We start from the raw sequence: 20,590 nt of genomic DNA, 5'->3' as shown, positions 1-20,590 counted from the left end.
CTTGGAACCAAGTCATGTTAAGAAAATTCGTGGATAATGAAGTTACATTGAAGAGTATTTTCTCGGAGGTACTTCTTAAACTTATCAACAACAAGAACATTGTAGCTTTTTACCACGAATGGATTGATCGAGAAAGATCGACTTTAAACTTCATCACAGAAGTTTGTTCGTCGGAAATTTGAGAGAGTATAGGAAGAAATACAGTAAACCTTCTTTGAAAGCTATTAAGAGGCGGTTGAAACAGATTTTATCAGCTCTAGAATATTTGCATACTTTTGAGCCTTGTATAATTTATGGCGATATTAATTGTACTGATGTTTTCATCAATGGGAATAGTGGAGAGATTAAAGTCGGAGACTTGGGAACTTCTACGGTTATAGTTGGTGATAGCCATGTCGTGAATTTGGTTGTTGGGACGCCGGAGTTTATGGCGCCAGAGGTTTTCAATGAGAGTTATACAGAGGCTGCTGATATTTATGCTTTTGGAATGACCGTGCTCGAGCTGGTGACAGGAGAAATTCCATATAGTGAGTATAATGCTACTGCTCAGATTATTCAGAATGTTTTATCTGGAGTGAAGCCGATGACAATGAGCAAGGTTACGGATCCTGATGTGAATGCGTTCATTGAGAAGTGTTTAGCTAAGGAATCGGAGAGGCCGACGGCTACCGAGCTCCTTCAGGATTGATTTTTCGACGAAACTGAAGAAAATTCAGATACCGGTTTGGAGTTGACAATTCAAGATTTCAGAAAATTATGCTGTGAAATTAAAGACACGCATAGAAAAGCTAATTAACTGATTCTTCCTCTATGTAGTCTATAGAGAGATTTTCCATTTGGTTTAGAGATTGTTTTGCTAGCAATCTTTACTTAATTATGTTTTGCTAGTCAACATTGATAACATTATAAAATAAATATCAGTTATACACAAAAGAGCGCATTAACTTAGATTCTTAACAAAGCCAGGATTTGATACATACTTATACCATGCCTAAATCGTTCGTTAATTCACTGCCTAATTCATCTAGCCTACTCGGAAAAAAGCGTTGGACATCTTAGGAGGAGACACAATGAAGCTTCTGAGATTCAACGACGATTCTAGAAGCTTCTCTGACAACTTGCCCACTCACATAGTGATTCCGACAAACAGGCATGTAGAACTCAGAACCGCCGATAATTTCCGTCTTTGCTTCCTCTGTCTTTCGCAAAGTAAATGAGGCACGTTTCCCACAAACCTCGCATCGAGCAGTTAATTTGGTTACAGAATCAGCCAGAGGGATTATATCAAGCACAGAACCAAAGCTTCTCCTGTCAACATTATTTTAATTCATCATTAGAAGGGTTCAAACATATTTCAAATAGTTATCGGTATAGAGTCAGTGTGTAAATGTAAAGAATACCTCAAGTAGTCACCATCTAAACCAGCAACAATCACAGTTTTGCCATCATGGTCAGCAGCTTCCTGACAGAAGTCGTGAAGGTCTTCAAAGAATTGAGCTTCATCAATGCCAATCACATCTAGCTGTAACAATAATCATAATCGTAAGAATTAAACAAATCAGAATAGTCAAGATATATTCAAAGATATTGTGAGATGAAAATACCTGATCATAAGCAGCGACGCCAATTTTCTGTCTGAACGATGACAAGTTGGTCAATGGAAAACATGGATATTTCGTGCCATCATGAGTCACTATAGAATCCAATCCGTATCTGTTATCTTTGCTCGATTTTACAATTGCGACACTCCTGCATGGTATAAATGACTAATGAGTAATGAGCCATGAGCAAGAAGTACAATCTGATGCAAGCAAAATTGGACTGGAGGACATACAGGAAATATATAATTTCAGAAGCAACGAAAAAAACTTTCAGCTGGTATTTCTATTTGGTTAGAGATGAATAAGTCCAAAAGGGAATCAAGCCAAGAATGGCAGAGTTCTTAGACGATGCATATATAGCTTGGTTGCCACTTTGCTTCCATAGCAAGTGAAAAGTTGAACTTATATGATAAATGGCGGTACACTCACAGGTTGATCAAAGTTCAGCCATTCGAGCCCTATGTGGAGAAAAATTGACAGCAAATAGATACTCACATATAATTTTTCACTTGAATCTGATACAGCCAACGTCATTTAAACTGCAACAATTCTCGAATCATCTCATGGATATCCTCATATTTTTCATGAGATTTATCACCATTGAAAAAATAATGGACATCATTTTGGACCTCAATCATACTAAAACCAGGCTCTTTGTTCATCCCAAAATCCCTCATCGTCTCCCAAACCTCTGCAACATTGCCCCAAAAACCAAAATTAGCATAAGTATGGGACAAGGCCACATACTTTCCCGGGTTTTTGGGCTCCAATTCAAAGAATTTCTTGGCAGCTAGCTTTGCCAGCTCAAGATTGCCATGAATTTTACAAGCTCCCAGTAAAGCTCCCCATATCACTGAATGATTCTTACAAGGTGAGTTCAAAACAAACTCACAAGCGTCTTGCAATCTTCCTGCACGTCCTAAAAGATCTACCATGGCTGCATAATGTTGTTGTCTAGGCTGGATTCCGAAATCTCGAGTCATCGAGGAAAAATGATTCCAACCTTCATCAACGAAACCAGCATGGCTACATGCAACAAGAACAACAAGAAAAGTAACATAATTTGGTCTAAAGCCTTCTTTTCTCATCCTATTAAAGGATTCCAAAACCTCTACAAATTTTCCATGCTGGCCATACCCAGATATCAAAGAAGTCCAAGTAACAACATTTTTGTTTGATGATTTATCAAATACACGTTTCCCATCAGGAATACTACTACATTTGAAATACATGTCCATGAGAGCACTATTGACAACCACATTTGCTTTAAAATGGCACTTCACCATGATTCCATGAGCTCGCTTACCATGAGCTAAAGACGCTAATGTGGCACAAGCTCTAAACACGGAAGCAAATGTATACTGATCAGGCATCATACCTGTTTCTCTCATCTTGTGATAAAAGCTTAGTGCATTCTCTTGTAGCCCTTTCTGAACAAACCCACCAATCATCGCATTCCAAGAGATCAAACTCTTCTCGACATACCTATCAAACATTATACAGGCAGTCTGCATATCCCCTAATTTTGCATACAAAATCAACAACTTAGTCTTTAGATACTCACTAGGAGAGTACCCAGAAACAACCATCTGAGTATGGATTCTTCTTCCTTTTGTATATTCTTTCCTATGTATGCATTCTTGCAATAGTAAAGCATAAGTACTTGGCTCAACTCTAGTTCCCGAATCACATAACAGATTGACAGCTTCACTCAATCTTCCAGTAGTACACAGATCTTTTAAGATTTTGTCCAATTGGAGACTATTATGACCCATCTTGACCTGAAAGCTGGGAATACCTCAACGTGACAATCTCATTCCATCAGAACCCAACACAATTCACTAATAATTATTTGGTCGCAAAGCTTAAAACCGACAAACGAGCCAATATAAACAACAATTCGATAAATTCAAATACCAAAACAAGTAATTTGATACTAAACTAACTAATTTTACTTCATATACCAAACAATCAAATCATAACAACAAAGAACCAAAAACAAAATACACAACAAACCTGCCATTTTCTCTCTCAGCCTGAACTCGGCGAAGAAGGTTGGTTGTTTTTCCAGCAAACATTGGGCCCACAATCACGTGAATCTCTCCGTGTGACTTCTGGGAAGCATCAGATTGCAGAGCTCGACATCGAATTGGAAAAATGGGGGATATGGGTGAAACCGCCGAGGTTTGATTATGCAAGAACTTGGGGATATGGAGATTTAAAGGGTAATGATTACAAAGAATGGATTTTGAAGCTGATGAAAGAAATGCTAATGGGTTTCTCTTTGATAGGTGAAACGAGAGTGGAGCAAACGTGGGAGCCATCAAAGACTTCATTTTTAGAGAGAGAGATTTTGCTTTGCTGCTAATTGAAGGGTTTAAGGGTTTTGACTTTTTACAGAGACAGAAGGAAGACGACGACGACAAGAGAAGGGGCTAATCGAGTTTACCGAGTCTAGGTTTGTTATTTCTGCATCCATCAAACTTGGATGAAATTGTAATTTACATCCCTTATGTTTCATGTTAACACCGTTATTATCCCTGAGTTTTTTCTTTTAGTGTGATGAACCCCCAACGTTAGTGTTTGGCGACGTTTATACCCCTTTTGCCATTGAGTCAGAAATTTGATCATGTTTAGAGTATTCATTATTATTCAAGTTTAGTCATTCTCTCTTTTTTGTAAGCATGATGACAGGATATTCACACTTGAATTCGACAAATTGGTTTGTGCGCAAGCGTTTCAAACCGGGTTTTTGATAACGATTGCCACTTTCCAAATGACGATATGTCTAGATACATTGCTTTTCTTTGGATGAACTAAAGAAAAAGAAAATGGACAAATATTTAGGAATGGAGGGAATATACATTATCACTTTTGAGATTGTCCACAATGACACTCGTCCGGAAGCAAAACATGAAAGAATGATGCATGTTCATATACATTACTAGAATTTAGTGTAAAATGTCATACTACCAAGTCTGAAATCACCAAAACATAAACTCTGGTGAATGTTTAACAACTTGTCTGCACAACACAAGACATTCATTCAGTATGTCAATTGATGTTCAAAATGAATCATGTCTGATCTAACTTAGTTTACTGATAGTGTGTATGTAGTGTAAAACAAGATAGCCTTAAATCTGTACTTCATTTCATCTCGAGATTTCTTCTATACCCATTCAATTGGAATTAGGATCACCAACCATGCCTCAGCAACAATTCCCTTTCCAGGATGTACATCCCCTCCTTGTACTTTTGGTCCTCCTCATATGCTTTGTCCTAAATCCATAAATTAGCAATGCAAAAAGAAAAGGTCAGAAAATTGAAATTCCGAAATGCCGGAGACAAAAAACATGATATCAAATCATCCGTATCAGAATTCTGCTATTGAATAGATGCACATTTTCTCTAGAACAGTTCCATGTTAATTTTCATTATCATCGGTGAAAGTTCCATAACTCGACTACATATAAATGTAAAGGGCATTCAGCGAGTATTCAAGGAGGCAGAAACAACAATAGGTTTATGCCATCTAACATCAATAAAGATGAAATCGGAGAAGCGGAAACTTACATATTTCCAACCCAATATCTGTTGACAGGACCTGCAATAGATGTCTTGGACAGTATGCAATCCACTAATCAGCATACACTCTTCTATTGGGCCAAGAAATATGTTCACCCTGAAATTCTCAACATTAGAAACCTTAAACACACAAGAGCAACAACACAAAGCTAAGGGAAAATCCATAACCTGTACGAATGAAAAATTATCTATGTACTCCGAAACATCATCGTTTACCATAACAGAGCGATAAAACGAACTAGGCAGTATGACACAACACGTTTCTTGAATAGCTGAATGAGACTAGAGTTACATTCATCTTGCACTATTCATTACCACCTAACCATGTCGAATTTATACGAAATTCTAAATTGAATTGGTAGAAACGATGCATGCTTTCATAAATTTGCTTACAATGAGAAGAATGTATCATTGCATTACTCCTTGAAATATCTACCACAAACATACATTCATACTACATTTTCAACCAGAGCAATACAAAAGGCACCACAAAACCAATCAGTTGAAATCCCAGAACAATGCAAACAAGTAAAATCCTTCTCAGAGTTTTCTAATACTTGATCGAGACAATGAACCCAGAATCCCATTATTAGATACAATGAACCCAGAATCCAATTTGCAAGCTTGTGACAAAACCAAACCCATAATTGAAATGAATAGAAATCAATCGATCGATCGATCAACAACTCGACGTACACATTGGTGAACAGATAAGCGCGGTCGAAATGGCCCCGGAATTCCTTGGAGTAGATGTCGTCGGGAGAAGCGGAGTCGACATTGCAACTCTTGCATTTGTAAACTGGTCCACCCATATCCTCTATGAACAATCGACCCATTTAATTCTTTCGATCGAGATTTACAAATGGTGAATTAAAAAAATGCTTTCTTTTTCTTCTTCCTCGGACACAAATGGAATTGATATTTCTGAAATACGGTTCTATTACACAATATATACGTTTCTTTTTATGTATGATAAAAATGAAAGTATAGGGATCTATTTTTGAAATATTATAAAGTATATGGACCAATTTCAACAAAGTTTAAGCATGAAGATCGAAATCTTAAAAATAATATGCATACAAGAATATCGTCGTGGGAATATGTTTAGATACATCTACTTTTTAAAATCAAAATAGACAAGTATTATAAAAAGGAGGGAGTATATTAAGTAATTGAAGTTATTGATGTCAATCCGACGTCGAAAATCTGAACCTTATCAGCGTCGTCCCGAAAATTATCTTTTACGCGATCCCCAATGGGGAATGGAGCAAGTTAGGGATGAAATTTTATTCCTTATGGAGAACGGGAGTCGAAATATGTCCCCGCCCTGAACCTGCCCCGTCGACATCACTGGAGGCATCGAGGCAAGAAAGAGGAAGCTAACTATAGCGACTTGCAGCATTGTTTGAAATGATAGTTTTTTTTCGAGAATATCATGCAATTGAATGATTTATGTGTATAACTGTGTGGAGATTTGAAGGCCTGATAGTTCCAATTCGTAGACATAGAAAATGCATACGATAAGAAAATACTTGCTACCTCCCTCCGGAAATACATGCCTCTCAAAGAGGCATGTATTTGCTGACGACGGAGGGAGTAATATTCATTCATGAGTATTCATGGAGTACTCTCTAGCTAGGATTTATTTAACCACACATTAAAGTTTGTTAGACTCATTCAAGAATTCTAGCCCATACTCTAGGATTATTCAACACATCGAGCTAATACATAATACTAAACACATTCATCGGAGATGGATACGGTACCTCCGTATCAATCAAACTTTCACAAACACGACAGGGAATGGAATGGTCTCGGCATCTTTAATCAAAGCCAAATAGCTCTCATCCCCGAAGTAAAGGCCTATACTCTGGCAAGTGCCCGATTCAGAGGCAGCACAGTACTTAATCGGGTAGGAGGAATTCGAAAAGTTGGATTTCTCGATTTGAAACATGTTCTTAATATCATCATCGGCGTTCCCAGGTCCTGCCGTCAGAAAACGTTGTCCAGTTTCAGCGTCTTTCTCACCGACTTTCCATCTCCAGTCAATTTAGTGGCCTCCACAGGTCCTAATATACCTGGATTTGAATTTGACGATCAGATCCCAGGATTCGGGGATTAGACCAGTCTTAAGCTGGTGAGGGACAAATGTTGATGGGTATCCACCATCAAACTTGAAGAGTGCTTGGAGAATGTCGGTTGGGCAGCTGTCTTCGTATATTTTGACGCCGCTGCTGCTGGGACCCGTTCTGGCTGAAGTGACTTAGTAGGGTTTTCCTGGAAGCAGAGGCTCACCTCCGTCATCATACACTACTGCTGAAGCTAGGGATGGTTGGATGCTGGTGAGAGGAAGCTGCAAAATAGAGCTAATCGCTGCATTGTTTGATATTTAATTGGTTTGGAATGTATAAGTGGAGCGAGTTCTGTTTGGAGATTTGAAGACCTGAGAGTTCCAATTTATAGAAAAAGATAATTCATACTACCTCCGTCCGAAAATACATTATGCCTCTTTGCCAAAGAGGCAGGTATTTCCGGGACGGAGTGAGTATTCACCAACTATTCTTTTGATGAAAGCCACACATTTATTTCATATGCACATTATTTCATACGCAAGTTGAGTCGTCTAAACTTTAATAAATGGACCTTTTAAATGTCAAAAATAATAAGCTTGTTGTCCTAAAAAAGAATGGTGAAGAATAGATTTTTTGTTCCTGGTGTCATGAAAGCTTGACAAGCAGTAACATGGTTTATCCTAATTACTCCGCTTCTTTGTACTTTCTTGGTAAATTTTGGATTTTTCCGACAAAGGAGGTTTGGTCGTATAAGGAACGAATGATGAAAACAACGGAAGCGATCAATGCAAACTGAAAACAACTTATGAAGATGAAGAAGATGACGATGAGGAGGAGGAAGATGAATCTGTTATCTTTTGTATATATGGCCAGGTAGATGGCATTTTTGATTCTGATTAACAACCATTAATGTTAGGTTTGGCGTTAATGGTTAAAATCCAAAGAGCCGAATTTTACGTGTACTATAGCTTTCTTTTTTGATCAAATTTTAACGCGCAATGTCAATTTGGATGAACCTAAAATTAGAAAACTTAAATTTGACTTTACTTTAGGAACTTTTATTTTATTGATCTCTAACTAGGATTATTCAGCTACACTGTAGAGTTTGCCTAGAATCGTTCAGGAATTCTAGACCATACTCTAGGATTATTCAACACTGTCAGAAAATACAAAATGCATTCATCAGGGATATGTTTATAGCCTTGGAGCAGTCTACGAATATTCATTCATGAGTATTCCTGGAGTACTCTCTAGCTAGGATTATTCAACTAGACATTAGAGTTTGGCTAGAATCATTCTAGAATTCTAGTCCTTACTCTAGGAATATTCGACACACAGCTAATACTTAATACTAAAAGCATTCATCAGGGATGCATACCGTACTCTCCGTATGAATCAAGCTTTCACAAACACGACTTCGAAAGGACGGGTCTCAACATCGTTGTTCAAAGCCAGATGGGTCTCAGCATCGTCAATCAAAAACAGATTGCGCATCCCTTTCTCAAAGAAATTCCTAAACTCTGGCACATGCCTGATCCAGAGTCAGCACAGTACTTAATCGTGTAGGAACTTGGAAAGTGGCCTTTCTCGAATCGAAACATGTTTTTATCATCACTGTTCTCACCTACCGTCAGAAAACGTCGTCCAGTTTCAGCGTCTTTCTCCCCGACTTTCCATCTACCGTTGACTAAGTTGTCCCCACAGAATGGCATCCACTCAGAATTGAATTTGACGATCAGATCCCAAGATTCTGGGACTAGACCAATTTTGATCAGATGAGGGACAAATGTTGCCGGGATTCCAGAATCTAAATCGAATTGTGCTTGGACAATATCGGTGGGGCAGCTGCTGTTTCCATCCCCGCCTATTTTCACTCCATCGCCTCCAGCACCCCAGATGGCCGAAACGACATAGTAGGATTGTCCTGGAAATAGAGGCTCACCTGTCACATCATACACTACAGCAGAAGCTAGGAATGGTTGGAAGCTGGTGAAGGCAAGGATGAGGAAGCTGCTTACCAGAGCTAATTGCTGCATTGTTTTGATACTTTGTTTCGGCGAATATCAACGTATAAGTGGAGTGAGTACTGTTTCGAGATTTGCCAGGTCTGAGAGTCCCAATTTATATAAAAAGAAAATGCATATCCAGTAACTAGTCTCCTGGAAAGTGTTTATCTCATGTTCGACATGTTTTGGATGAAAGCTACACAGAATTTCATATCCCAAAGGCATATTGACACTTCAGGGATGGACAAAAAAACAATTATCATACATTAATTCTTTTTTGTTTTTTTGGAAATTAATTATCATGTGTAAATTGAATTTTCTAAACTCTAAATGGATCATTTGAATGGATCTTACTATGTCCTCATAGTTCTTATCCTCTTAAGATTCTCCGTTCATAATGAGTTAACATGAAAATACTATCGTTGCCAACACGACAGTGGCCTAATGGGTAAAGCACCTTTGAATCCCGTTGGGAGCGTAAAAGAAGAAAATAGTATTGTTCATTGTTGTAAATAATCCTTGTGTTGGGCCATTTTCATTAACCATGACTAATTACGATAAGAAATACAGTTGCAAGAAAAAAACATTTCGACAAGAACTCGACCACATTTCATAAAATAAAACAACTTTTGTACAGACTTGTGTGGCAAGGACATGATTTTACAAGTAAAAATCGAGTAGGACTAACAACATCCTTTCTTGGCCTCTGCAACTGCTTCTTGCTCTCCCTCGGCTTGAAGAACAACTGTCTTTCCCAACGACGAAGGTTCTTCCTTTCTGAGCTCTTGAGATATCATCACCTTTCTGCTCAATATATTATATATCTCTTTCACAACTGTTTGAAACGCCGCCATCACATTCGATGAATCCAAAGCCGACGTTTCCATGAAAAACAAACCCTGTGCTTCTGCCAAGGTCTTGCCTTCTGCCGTCGACACTTCCCTTGCGTCCTTGAGATCTGTCTTGTTTCCGACCAGTATGGTGACTACATTCATGTCGGAGTGAGCTGATAAACCCAAAATGCCACAAATATGTTAAATAGGGATGATTTTGAATGTTTCAAAAATAATAGGACCTATATCAAATTTTATCAAAACAAGGGAATGGTTGGAATCTTACTATGAAGTTCATTAAGCCATCTACCAATGCTATCAAAGGTCTGTCGTCGACTGATGTCGTAAACCAGAAGAGCTCCAACAGCCCCTCTGTAATATGCCGACGTAACGGCACGAAACCGTTCCTGGCCTGCTGTGTCCCAGATCTGTGCCTTGACTTCCTTTCCATTGATGTCTATCTTTTGTGTTTGGAACTCTACTCCAATGGTTGACTTTGAATTAGGATAAAACTCATTTCTAGCAAATCTAGCAAGTAAGTTTGATTTCCCAACAGCTGAGTCGCCAATTAAAACGATCTTGAATAGGTAATCCTCTGTTTTCTCATCCTCAGAATAAAAAGCCATCTTCAAAGCTTCACAGAAATTGTCACTCCCTCTAAAGATTCGTGTTTTGGATGATTAGCATTCCTGAAATATATATCTTTTCAATTCCGGGACAGCCATAACGCCTATAAAAATAATATACTCAACAAGTAAGCATTAAATAATTCACTTACAAGACGGGAGAAATATTTTCAGGAAAGAAAAGAATAAGACCACTTGTTTTAGAAAAAACTTGAAAGGCAGGTAAGGTATATCGTGAACACATTGCAAGGAAAATATAAAAGGAAGCTCAAATACAATGTGGATGGAGAATATACCTATCTTATGTGAAGCTTATGTCAAGCAAGTAGAGTAAACAAGAGTAACTTGTACTACACCCTTCAATTTCTCAGTACACTGGCAGATCTATTTGGAGATCTCTACAAATATTCCAAACCCTGAAAATAAAAATTAGACCGTTAAAGAAATTGCAATTGGAGGAAGTAGTTCAAAGTTATATTTTTGAATACGTGGCTTAGTGAAATAAGACTACCCCCTTGGTGGATGGATGGTCAGAATGATAAAATACACCAACGAAAACTTTATGTCTGGATTCTTATTCAATCAGAGAACCAAAAACAAGTACTGGGTCGAGTAATGAAGACAAAAGAACATTTCTGTGCGAGTAAACCAATTTACTAACGACTTGCTGATACATTAGTACAGGGTTCGTAAATCCTGGAAGCAAAAACAGAAACATGATCATACCACCACTAAGCTATTATAAAACTGTTTCTAGTTTGACGATTTAAAAAACAGACACCTTAAAACTTTTTTCAACTCCGTCAGTGCCATTGCGTTGTGCATTTAAGCAGAGTGAATGGTGCCGGAGAAAAAACAGTAGCACTGTAGCAGTTTGAACTATGCATACAATATGGATATATAGCTAGGAGAGTTCCATATGGATCATTAACAATTTTCAACATCATATCAAAAAAACTCCGCTGATCAATTTCAAAATTCAAGAAGCAATGTGCCGGTAAGCTAAAAACGATACAAAAAATGCAGCGAAATCACAAAAACTAGCACGATTAGTCACTTCCAAACATGATGCTACCTTATTCTGGATAAAAGTTACAAATTCCATATCCCAGAAATGAAAAAAAAAAGTATATATATATTATCATTTACATTAGTGTTAACAAGTCAAACCTTGTAGAAAGTTATTCTCTACAACCTAGTAAGATCTAAACTAAAGGGTTAGCTCAGTTGATCCATTTTGAGGTCACTTATGATTGATTTAACCTCTAAATCACACCTCTAATTATCAAACACGATCAATCTTCATACAAAAAACTAAATACGACCCAGATAAGCTCATAGTCATCTGAGCCAAGGCATACAAAAATAGAATACATTAAACATGGATTAATCAGCAAATCAAATTCTCGGATGAACCCCACAAATTCTGGAAAAAAGTTTGAACTTTGAACAAAGGGTAACAAAGAAAGAAAAAAATAAGTAACGGGGGTGGCCTTGTTTTGAACATACCAGATGAATAAGCTTTTCCAGTCTCGAAAAGGTTTGATTTTTATCTTTGCTGTATTTATGATCAAATCAGAATTGAAGCGTTGAAGAAGAAAGGATCTGGTTGGTTGGAAATGAAAACTGTTCAAATACGAAATGTGTCAATCGAAATGTTTTTTGTTTTTAACGGTTCGTTTCGTCCTCTGAGAGAAGGGGGGAAGAAGAAGACGAAGAAGAAACGAGAGAGAGATTGGGAGAGAATCAAACCAGATTTACAATTTCGATTGGGCCTATTGTGGACCTATTTATTTCTTTCGAATCCAGTAATTATGCTGATATCGTTAATTTTTAATGATCTTCTTTTTTCGTTTCGTTTCGTCTGGATTCGTCTCAACTCAATTGTATTTTGTTGTAATTTCGGATGATTGATGTGATATTGATTGATTGGATGAGTTAAAAGTAATGGTTTCGATGTGATTAAATATATTGTATATTATAAATAGAATTAAGAGTCATATAATATAATTTAGAGGTTGATAAGTGGGATGGTTCCGATGTGATTAAATATATATTATACAGTAAAAAATATTAAGAGTGGTATAATATAATTATAGTTAATGATATAAATTTAATTTATTTAATTATAATTAAGTGATATGAATTCATATATATTTCGAGGTAAAATTAATTAAAGTGAGACAAGTTGAGTCGTGAAGAAAAAAGAATCGGGTCTAATTATTTCGAAAAATACTACAAGAGCAAGGTGGTAAATCAAAGAATAAAACTAATATTTATTATTATATTTCAGAAATACTAGAATAAAGAGGTAAATCAAAGAATAAAACAAACTTTAGGGTTTTTAAAAATATAGTAGTATATTATATCATGGGGTGTGTCATTGTAATCTTTTTGTAAGATATTTGTAAGTACTAAGTAGTACTTTTTAGTTCTATTTTTTTTAATGTAATTTTAGTTCTAATCATGTGCTAACAATGTGGTTAATCACATGAATCATTTCAATTAAAAACAGAATTCACATGATATGTTAATTTTTCTTTTTAGGCAATAAATAATCAATCCATCATTAAAGTCCCCATCCTTTCATTATGGTCAATGGACAAGATCCTACAACAATAAGAAAAATGACAGTGCCTTTTGGCAGTATGTAGAGGAAGCTCTTAGTTTTCTCTTCAAGATGTATTGTAAACGGTTGTAAACTTGAATCTACTCTAATTATTCTTCATTCCATTTTCTCTTAAATGCATCGTAAACGAAAGTATGAGAGGTTGCCTTTTCCGATAAGTATTGTCTTCAAGATAGATCATATGATATCTTCTAAGGATGCAATATGTTTACGAATTCACCCAACATCTTATTTCATGGTGGCATCAATACAGTTGTTAGAATTGTTAATTATTGAAATTCCCACCTAAGATACTAATTTCAACCAAATTAGGTTTAGGTTACAATTAACAATAATATTAGAGTAAGAAAGTACCTGAAAAAAGAAATGCACTAAAAACCAAGTTAGAAGATGTGGCCCCATGACTGAGCAAAGTGCCATAAATAGTAGAAGCCTAGAAGGGCATGGTGGGAGCACCATGGATAAGCCAGAACTCTCAAAATATGTACTTCTCTGTTTCAACAAGAGAAATAAATACACATTACGAAAAAAAAATCTAAATTACTACTTAATTAAGTGTAATTGTCTAATTATTCTTATCATCTACTAGTACCACTAGTTCAACACTTAGGTAATTCTACATATTTTCATATTATTCTTACAAATTCTATATATTTTTAACGAGTATTCCATCGACTAGCATTTAACCATTTCATTACCGTTCTATCTTGATCGAAATGGGTATTCTATCGATCTAGACATGCCGGATACTCTAATTTCGAATTTTCATGAACATCCCTATCGTACGTCTTGCTTTTGCAAGTTGTTTGGTATGTCAATCCTCGTTTTCATAGCCAGGTAAAAAGAATGCAAAAAGGTTAATTTTTGCAGGGAAAGAGAGTATGACTTTCTACCTCCTCCATACCCTGCTAAAATCTAATTAATTTGTAATGTCTTCTTCTACGATACAAATTCAATGAACCAAACCAAAACCAAAACCAAAAGATAGAATAGAAGCTACACACACTCATTCATGTCATGAGTCATATTTTCCTGTTCTATAAATAAGCAAAGCAGTGGTGAAATTTTGATTAGAATCTCACTTTCAATCTGACTGACTCATTGATATGTGCTTCCATATCTCTAAAGCAATCTTGTCATATTTGATGTGACTTTACTTGGTACCCAATTATATCTCATCTTTTCCTGCCTTTTTCTCAACAGATTAATAGAGTACCAAAAAAAAATCATATAGACTATTTGTATCATTGCATTACATGATTAAATTACTATCTTTTTTAATAATATCTGGTATTTAAAATCACCGGTGAGATGATTATCTAAATAAATATCGTTTTCAGGAAGTTGTAGTTCTCTATTTCGTGGTATTTTTGACATTAGGAAGATCCTTGGTTCGATCTAGTTGGATTTGGACGGTGATGTATTTTGCTTTAGATTTATGTTATTTATTTTTCTCAACATATTTTCTTTTTCATAATGGCAGATTTAACATCCTCTATGGTGATGTATTTTGTCTTAGATTTATGTTATTTATTTTGATCAACATTTTTATCTTCTGTAATGGTAGATTTAACACACTTTTGTAGGTTTTTTGTTATTATTTTAGAGAGGATCATAAATTTGTTTAGCATTGTGTTTAGTTTCGGATGTATATGTTCGATTGTTGATAATCTCTCGATTATTTTGAAAGTTTTGGCTCTACCTTTCAGACTGCTCTACGGATTGTGGTTGTTGAGTTCGTCCTACGGCCCAAGTTGGAATCCGCTCGAACTCTTTTGAGACTTAATTTGCATGTTTCTCCCAAGTGATCGTCAGGTGTTTATGCATCTTTTTAGAGTCACCTCATTTGGACGCAATTTTTCCTTTCCAAAATCGGTTCTAATGAGTTGTTGTTCCATATGGACCAATGTTTGTCAAGTCAAAACGACTCTTATTTAATTTTGTATGTTTGTATTGACTCGGTCAGCTCATTTAGAACGGTGCCGGCTCCTAAGCTTCGGAGATTTCGGCTCCCAATCGATAAAAGAAACAAAGATTGCATACTTGATTTGTTTATGGACTCAGATTTGAACAAAAAAGATACTTGGAGACTTTCTGTTCCGATTAAACTTTCTAGTTTGGGCCATGTGGGCCTGAATTCTGATCCGATTAAATTTTTCAGTTCCTTAATCTAAATTGTTCTGGGCCAATTTGGGCCATAAGATGTTTTAAACACGTTTTCTGTAATGCATTTGTATGGCAAATATATCGACTACGGGAATCCGGATGAACATATAAAATCCTTTTTTTTTTCCTTTTATGAGAAACTTAATATAAGTTACCCATCCAAATTCCAAATTCTAAATTCCGCTCCCCACGAAATGGATCCATAACTTGATGATCTCACGTAGAAAGAAATATCTTAATCATTGAACTATATTTTGGTTGGCCCGTTTATCTATTTAAATCGCGAGGTTTTTTTTTTTAGTATATAAATCATAGTATAGGAAGCTATTAGGGAGACAATTATGTAAACTGAGGCGAGGCAATCCTAGTAATATGAACATTTTAAGGATATATATTAAATATTAATATATCTACTTGTAGAGGAGCAAGTTGAACAAACTGATAAAGCTGAAGGGCTAAATGATGCAATATTTGTAAAGTCGGTTAGGGTTTGTTACAGACGTGGACTGTAATAAAAGACCATGTGATCAGTTGTAAATTAATACTAGGTTGACTTTTATTTCGTCGTTCTCTATCAATTCATGCATGCACACATCTCACACAAAATTTAAGCCAGATGTTGTTTGCTAGGGAAAAAAATTAGCAATTTAAAAGTCGCAAATATTTTTGAAAACGATTAAGTATTACCTTTATATGATATTTTGTAATTTACATTCATCCAAATAAATATATATTTAGTGAAAATATTATGTATTTTAAGACGGAATCCGTATACGATAAAGGAAATAATGATATTACAGTGATCTAATTAACTGATGAGTCTTAAGAGGTTGGCAGCTGAATTAAGTAATATTCTGTTGAAATACAACTCATTTTAGTCGCTAAGATTTCGATTAATTAATCTTAATAAATAATTTTATCCTCTAAGATATAGGATCCAAAGCAAATTTGGATGTAGGGAAAGAAAAATCATTTATGGCCCTTATCTTTTGCAAAATAAGAAGGAAGAAATCTCTGTACAAAAATAGAAAAACACAGCTCAGCTACTCCTCATTTAACTTAGAAATGGTTAGGAAACGCCTTCTTTTTTCCATTTTCAGGTTTCAAATATATCATTTATTTATTCTTTCTTTCAGTTATGGATTTAAATTTAAAATTGAGTAATCACTACAAACAAAATGCCAATTATCTACTCCTAAAAAAGTGTACTCCTAAAAAAGTGTAGTTAATGGTTGGCATGGAGATTTAATATAACGACTCATCATACTATGTCACAAATAATCTAAAAATTTGATTTTATTTCTCTAATCTTAAAATAAAAATAATTAAAATTTTATATTTAATGATACATGATACTATATTATGAATCATAATACTAATCTCTATATTAAATATCTATTCCAATCATTTATTTTTAAATTTTATCCATGGTGTCGTTGTTATTCTTATCCAAAAGATCAAAATCGAGACGAATTTCTATATTTGACCTATGCTTGATAAAAATTAGACCTTTATTAACAAAAATAATACTACGTACATATACATAGTCAATTCCATTCATTGATATGGAATCGAATTATTGGTATTTTTAAAACTGTATAGTTTTGAAAATATTAGAACGTGTGTTTGAAAAAGAAAGCAAGATACGGAGTATTATAAAATAAAATAAAATAAAAAAAGATTCCGTTCTTGTAGTTGTAGGCCCGAGACATTTGAATTTGAGTGAATCTTTGTTGATCTGTTCATGAATGTTATCCGATAAAAAAAACACACAAAATAGTAAATTAAATTCAAAATTACATTTATTATTGGCAACTCTTTTTTCTATGTAAATATAAATATATATTGAGAAATGACACGACACCTTCCCATTAACGATCAATGAATCAAAATCCTATACCTCATCACTGTCTATAAATGTATTTCAGGCTGTCAAACTTATAAAACTTTTTATTCATAGGAAGAAGAAGACGAACAAGAACAAGAAGAAGAATTTAATAGGGTTAGTTGGTGTGGTGAGCTTTTCAAAACTTGTTTTCTTGGTACACGTGCCCAACATATTTCTGTTCAAAGTTTGAATTTTTATTTTCTGGGTTTCGTCACCTTCTGAGTTTTAGATGACAATGCATGTTCATATAAAAAGTTTGTATTTAGTCTAAAAAGGGGTTAATCTTTCCTTTTAGGTTAACCCTTTTGTTAATTCTGAATTTTAAAAATAATTAAGGTAGTTGATTTTGCCATACCCTTTTTGTGTTAATCTGAATTTTCATTAAAATTTTAATCTTTGCCCATACCCTTTTGTTAATTTGGAATTTTTGATTCAAGGTTTGATTTTTTATTTTTTTTCTGGGTTTCGTCAACTTCTGAGTTTAGACGACAATGCATGTTCATATAAAATGTTTGTATATAGTCTAAAGGGGTTAATCTTTCCTTTTAAATTTACCCTTTTGTTAATTCTGAATTTTAAAACAGTCAAGGTAGTTGATTTGATTTTGCTATACCCTTTAATTTACATTCTGAATTTTCATTCAAAATTTAATCTTTGGACATACCCTTTTGTTAAGTTTGAAAAAATTTTGATTCAAAAAGATTTGAACTTTAAACAGTGAATTAGACTGTTAAGTGCTTGATTTTAGCCTAACCATATGTTGTTAATTTGTTATTAGTTCATAAAAGAAAGTATGTTTACTTCAATCGTCAATGGCCACCACGAAAAAAAAGGTTTCTTTTTGACTCCTTATTTCACCATAGAATTAGTCCAAAGACTAAATTTTCACCACAAATTTATCGAAACTTTTGTTCTTTATTGATTTTTCTGTAATTTATTCATCTCATTTCATTTAATATAATATACTTTTTATTTTCTTGTAGCAATCCTAATAACAGTTAGGAGGGTGTCACTATCACTTTGAACAAGATCAAACAATTTGATTTGAAGATCTCAAAAAATGGTGGAAGGAGGTGTAGTTAGAACAGATAAGACTGAGTTTACAGAATGTTGGAAGACGACATGGAAGACTCCTTATATCATGAGATTAGCACTTTCAGCTGGCATTGGAGGTTTTCTCTTCGGCTATGATACAGGTACCGTAAAAGGACAAACTCCGATACGCTAAGGCTCCCGCTCTGAGGATTCCTCTTGGAATTGCTAACAGACTGCTTCGCGACTCGAGATTTAATTTCTAATTTCTGCAAAATGAATTTGAGATTTAATTTCAATTTCCTAGTTATTGACTTTTGTGTGTTGATGGGTAATTCATTCTCTAGGAGTTATATCTGGTGCTTTACTTTACATTAAAGAAGATTTCGAAGAGGTCAGTAAAAAGACATGGCTTCAGGTAATAATCCTAATTCATAATTAGTGATCTTGATTATGTTTGTTTAGAGATTGAATATAATATGAAATTCTGAAAATGCTGTTTTTAGGAAACTATTGTGAGTATGGCTGTAGCAGGAGCTATAGTCGGAGCTGCAATTGGTGGATGGATGAACGACAGGTTTGGCCGGAAGTTATCCATCCTGGCCGCCGACGTTCTGTTTTTCATCGGAGCAATCATCATGGCGGTTGCTCCAGCTCCGTGGGTGATTGTCGTCGGAAGGATTTTCGTCGGTTTGGGAGTTGGAATGGCTTCCATGACAGCACCTCTTTACATTTCCGAAGCTTCTCCGGCGAGAATCAGAGGTGCTCTGGTTAGCACTAACGGTCTGCTCATTACCGGCGGCCAGTTCCTTTCTTACCTCATCAATCTTGCGTTTACTCACGCGCCTGGCACGTGGAGGTGGATGCTCGGAGTGGCCGGACTTCCAGCCGTCGTTCAGTTTGTATTGATGTTGTCTCTGCCGGAATCACCAAGATGGCTCTATAGAAACGACAGGATAGATGAGGCTAGAGCCATATTGGAGAAGATTTATCCTGCCGACGAAGTCGAAGATGAATTATCGGCGATGAAACAATCCGTCGAAATGGAGAAGGCTAACGAGGAGGTAACGGGAAAAGACATCTTCTCCAAAGTGAAAGGTGCTTTCAAGAACAAAGTTGTTCGCCGAGGACTTAAAGCAGGTATAACTGTCCAAGTAGCACAACAGTTTGTTGGGATCAATACCGTTATGTATTATAGTCCGACGATCGTTCAGTTTGCCGGATTCGCTTCTAACAAGACGGCATTAGCGCTTTCTCTGATCACGTCCGGCCTTAACGCTGTCGGTTCTATTGTTAGTATGGCATTTGTGGATAGATCTGGGAGGAGAAAAATGATGATCATTTCCATGATTGGAATCATCTCTTGCCTTATCGTCTTGTCGATTGTATTCATCCAAGCCTCCAACCATGCTCCGAAAATCAGCTCTTTAGAATCATCAGAATTTGGAACTAACAGTACGTGTCCGACTTATACTTCTGCCCCTAATGCAGCAAAATGGAGCTGTATGTCATGCTTAAAAGCAGAATGTGCCTTTTGCTCTCATGCTGGTAATGAGGTAAGTACATTCATAAACCTAGCTTGTCAAGGAAGATACAATTTTTGTCTACTTTTTCAAGGAATTTACCAATCCTGTTAAAATTGCAGTATCTTCCCGGAGCATGTTTGGCGAATACTAAAGGAATAAAGCAAATGTGTCGAGCAGCTGGTGGACACAGGACATGGTTCGAGAATGGTTGCCCGAGCAAATTCGGATTCCTAGCCGTTATTCTCTTAGGAATGTACATTATTTCCTATTCTCCCGGAATGGGAACCGTGCCGTGGATTGTGAATTCCGAGATATACCCTCTACAATACAGAGGAATCGGTGGAGGAATCGCAGCAGTCTCCAACTGGGTTTCGAATCTGATTGTCAGCGAAACATTCTTGACATTGACGAAAGCTCTAGGATCAGCCGGTACCTTTTTCCTATTTGCCGGATTCTCTTTCACCGGACTTGTCGCGATTTACTTTTTCGTGCCGGAGACGAAAGGACTTCAGTTTGAAGAAGTTGAGAAGATGTTGGAGAAAGGATTCACGCCTGAACCAATTTGTGACTGCTTTGGAGGAAAGAAATCCAAGCCTTCCAAGGAGGATGAGTATTCTACTACATGA

At 35.9% G+C, this 20,590-nt stretch overlaps 4 protein-coding genes and 1 pseudogene across 4 annotated transcripts; 2 read left to right on the top strand and 3 right to left on the bottom strand.

Annotated features, from left to right (window-relative positions):
• The first annotated feature begins 8 nt into the window (after positions 1-8).
• LOC139883589 (probable serine/threonine-protein kinase WNK11) lies at positions 9-688 on the top strand (annotated as a pseudogene).
• A 367-nt stretch (positions 689-1,055) lies between these two features.
• LOC139883599 (pentatricopeptide repeat-containing protein At4g16470-like) lies at positions 1,056-3,937 on the bottom strand. The gene is made up of 6 exons (XM_071867758.1): positions 3,611-3,937; positions 2,425-3,376; positions 2,253-2,310; positions 1,605-1,749; positions 1,401-1,522; positions 1,056-1,308 (listed from the first exon to the last, which is right to left on the bottom strand). The coding sequence occupies exons 1-6, from the start codon at positions 3,935-3,937 to the stop codon at positions 1,056-1,058; spliced, it is 1,857 nt and encodes a 618-aa protein (XP_071723859.1).
• Positions 3,938-4,796: 859 nt separating this feature from the next.
• LOC139883592 (putative yippee-like protein Os10g0369500) lies at positions 4,797-6,022 on the bottom strand. Its single transcript, XM_071867752.1, has 3 exons — positions 5,883-6,022; positions 5,175-5,283; positions 4,797-4,880 (listed from the first exon to the last, which is right to left on the bottom strand). Exons 1-3 carry the CDS (start codon positions 6,020-6,022, stop codon positions 4,797-4,799), a joined length of 333 nt encoding a protein of 110 aa, XP_071723853.1.
• Positions 6,023-9,947: 3,925 nt separating this feature from the next.
• Positions 9,948-10,723, bottom strand: LOC139883591 (ras-related protein RABA5a). The gene is made up of 2 exons (XM_071867750.1): positions 10,384-10,723; positions 9,948-10,270 (listed from the first exon to the last, which is right to left on the bottom strand). Exons 1-2 carry the CDS (start codon positions 10,721-10,723, stop codon positions 9,948-9,950), a joined length of 663 nt encoding a protein of 220 aa, XP_071723851.1.
• Positions 10,724-18,466: 7,743 nt separating this feature from the next.
• LOC139883598 (inositol transporter 4) lies at positions 18,467-20,590 on the top strand. Its single transcript, XM_071867756.1, has 4 exons — positions 18,467-18,602; positions 18,786-18,856; positions 18,945-19,994; positions 20,084-20,590. The coding sequence occupies exons 1-4, from the start codon at positions 18,467-18,469 to the stop codon at positions 20,588-20,590; spliced, it is 1,764 nt and encodes a 587-aa protein (XP_071723857.1).

This window comes from Rutidosis leptorrhynchoides, unplaced genomic scaffold, assembly GCF_046630445.1.
Source record: "Rutidosis leptorrhynchoides isolate AG116_Rl617_1_P2 unplaced genomic scaffold, CSIRO_AGI_Rlap_v1 contig424, whole genome shotgun sequence".
In the NCBI taxonomy this organism is placed as follows: domain Eukaryota; kingdom Viridiplantae; phylum Streptophyta; class Magnoliopsida; order Asterales; family Asteraceae; genus Rutidosis; species Rutidosis leptorrhynchoides.
This window is presented reverse-complemented; position numbering and strand designations above follow the sequence as displayed.

Bases quoted from the DNA above. Each gene is read 5' to 3' on its own strand.
- LOC139883592 (XM_071867752.1), bottom strand. From the start codon at position 6,022: ATGGGTCGATTGTTCATAGAGGATATGGGTGGACCAGTTTACAAATGC. The intron at 5,284-5,882 runs GTACGTCGAGTT...TGAGAATTTCAG, and splicing joins GCTTATCTGTTCACCAATGT to GGTGAACATATTTCTTGGCC. The intron at 4,881-5,174 runs GTAAGTTTCCGC...TTATGGATTTAG, and splicing joins AGATATTGGGTTGGAAATAT to GACAAAGCATATGAGGAGGA.
- LOC139883599 (XM_071867758.1), bottom strand. From the start codon at position 3,937: ATGAAGTCTTTGATGGCTCCCACGTTTGCTCCACTCTCGTTTCACCTA. The intron at 1,523-1,604 runs GTATTTTCATCT...TTATTGTTACAG, and splicing joins GCGTCGCTGCTTATGATCAG to CTAGATGTGATTGGCATTGA. The intron at 1,309-1,400 runs GTATTCTTTACA...TAATGTTGACAG, and splicing joins TTAGATGGTGACTACTTGAG to GAGAAGCTTTGGTTCTGTGC.
- LOC139883591 (XM_071867750.1), bottom strand. From the start codon at position 10,723: ATGGCTTTTTATTCTGAGGATGAGAAAACAGAGGATTACCTATTCAAG. The intron at 10,271-10,383 runs GTAAGATTCCAA...TGGGTTTATCAG, and splicing joins ATGGCTTAATGAACTTCATA to CTCACTCCGACATGAATGTA.
- LOC139883598 (XM_071867756.1), top strand. From the start codon at position 18,467: ATGGTGGAAGGAGGTGTAGTTAGAACAGATAAGACTGAGTTTACAGAA. The intron at 18,857-18,944 runs GTAATAATCCTA...TGCTGTTTTTAG, and splicing joins GTAAAAAGACATGGCTTCAG to GAAACTATTGTGAGTATGGC. The intron at 19,995-20,083 runs GTAAGTACATTC...TTAAAATTGCAG, and splicing joins GCTCTCATGCTGGTAATGAG to TATCTTCCCGGAGCATGTTT.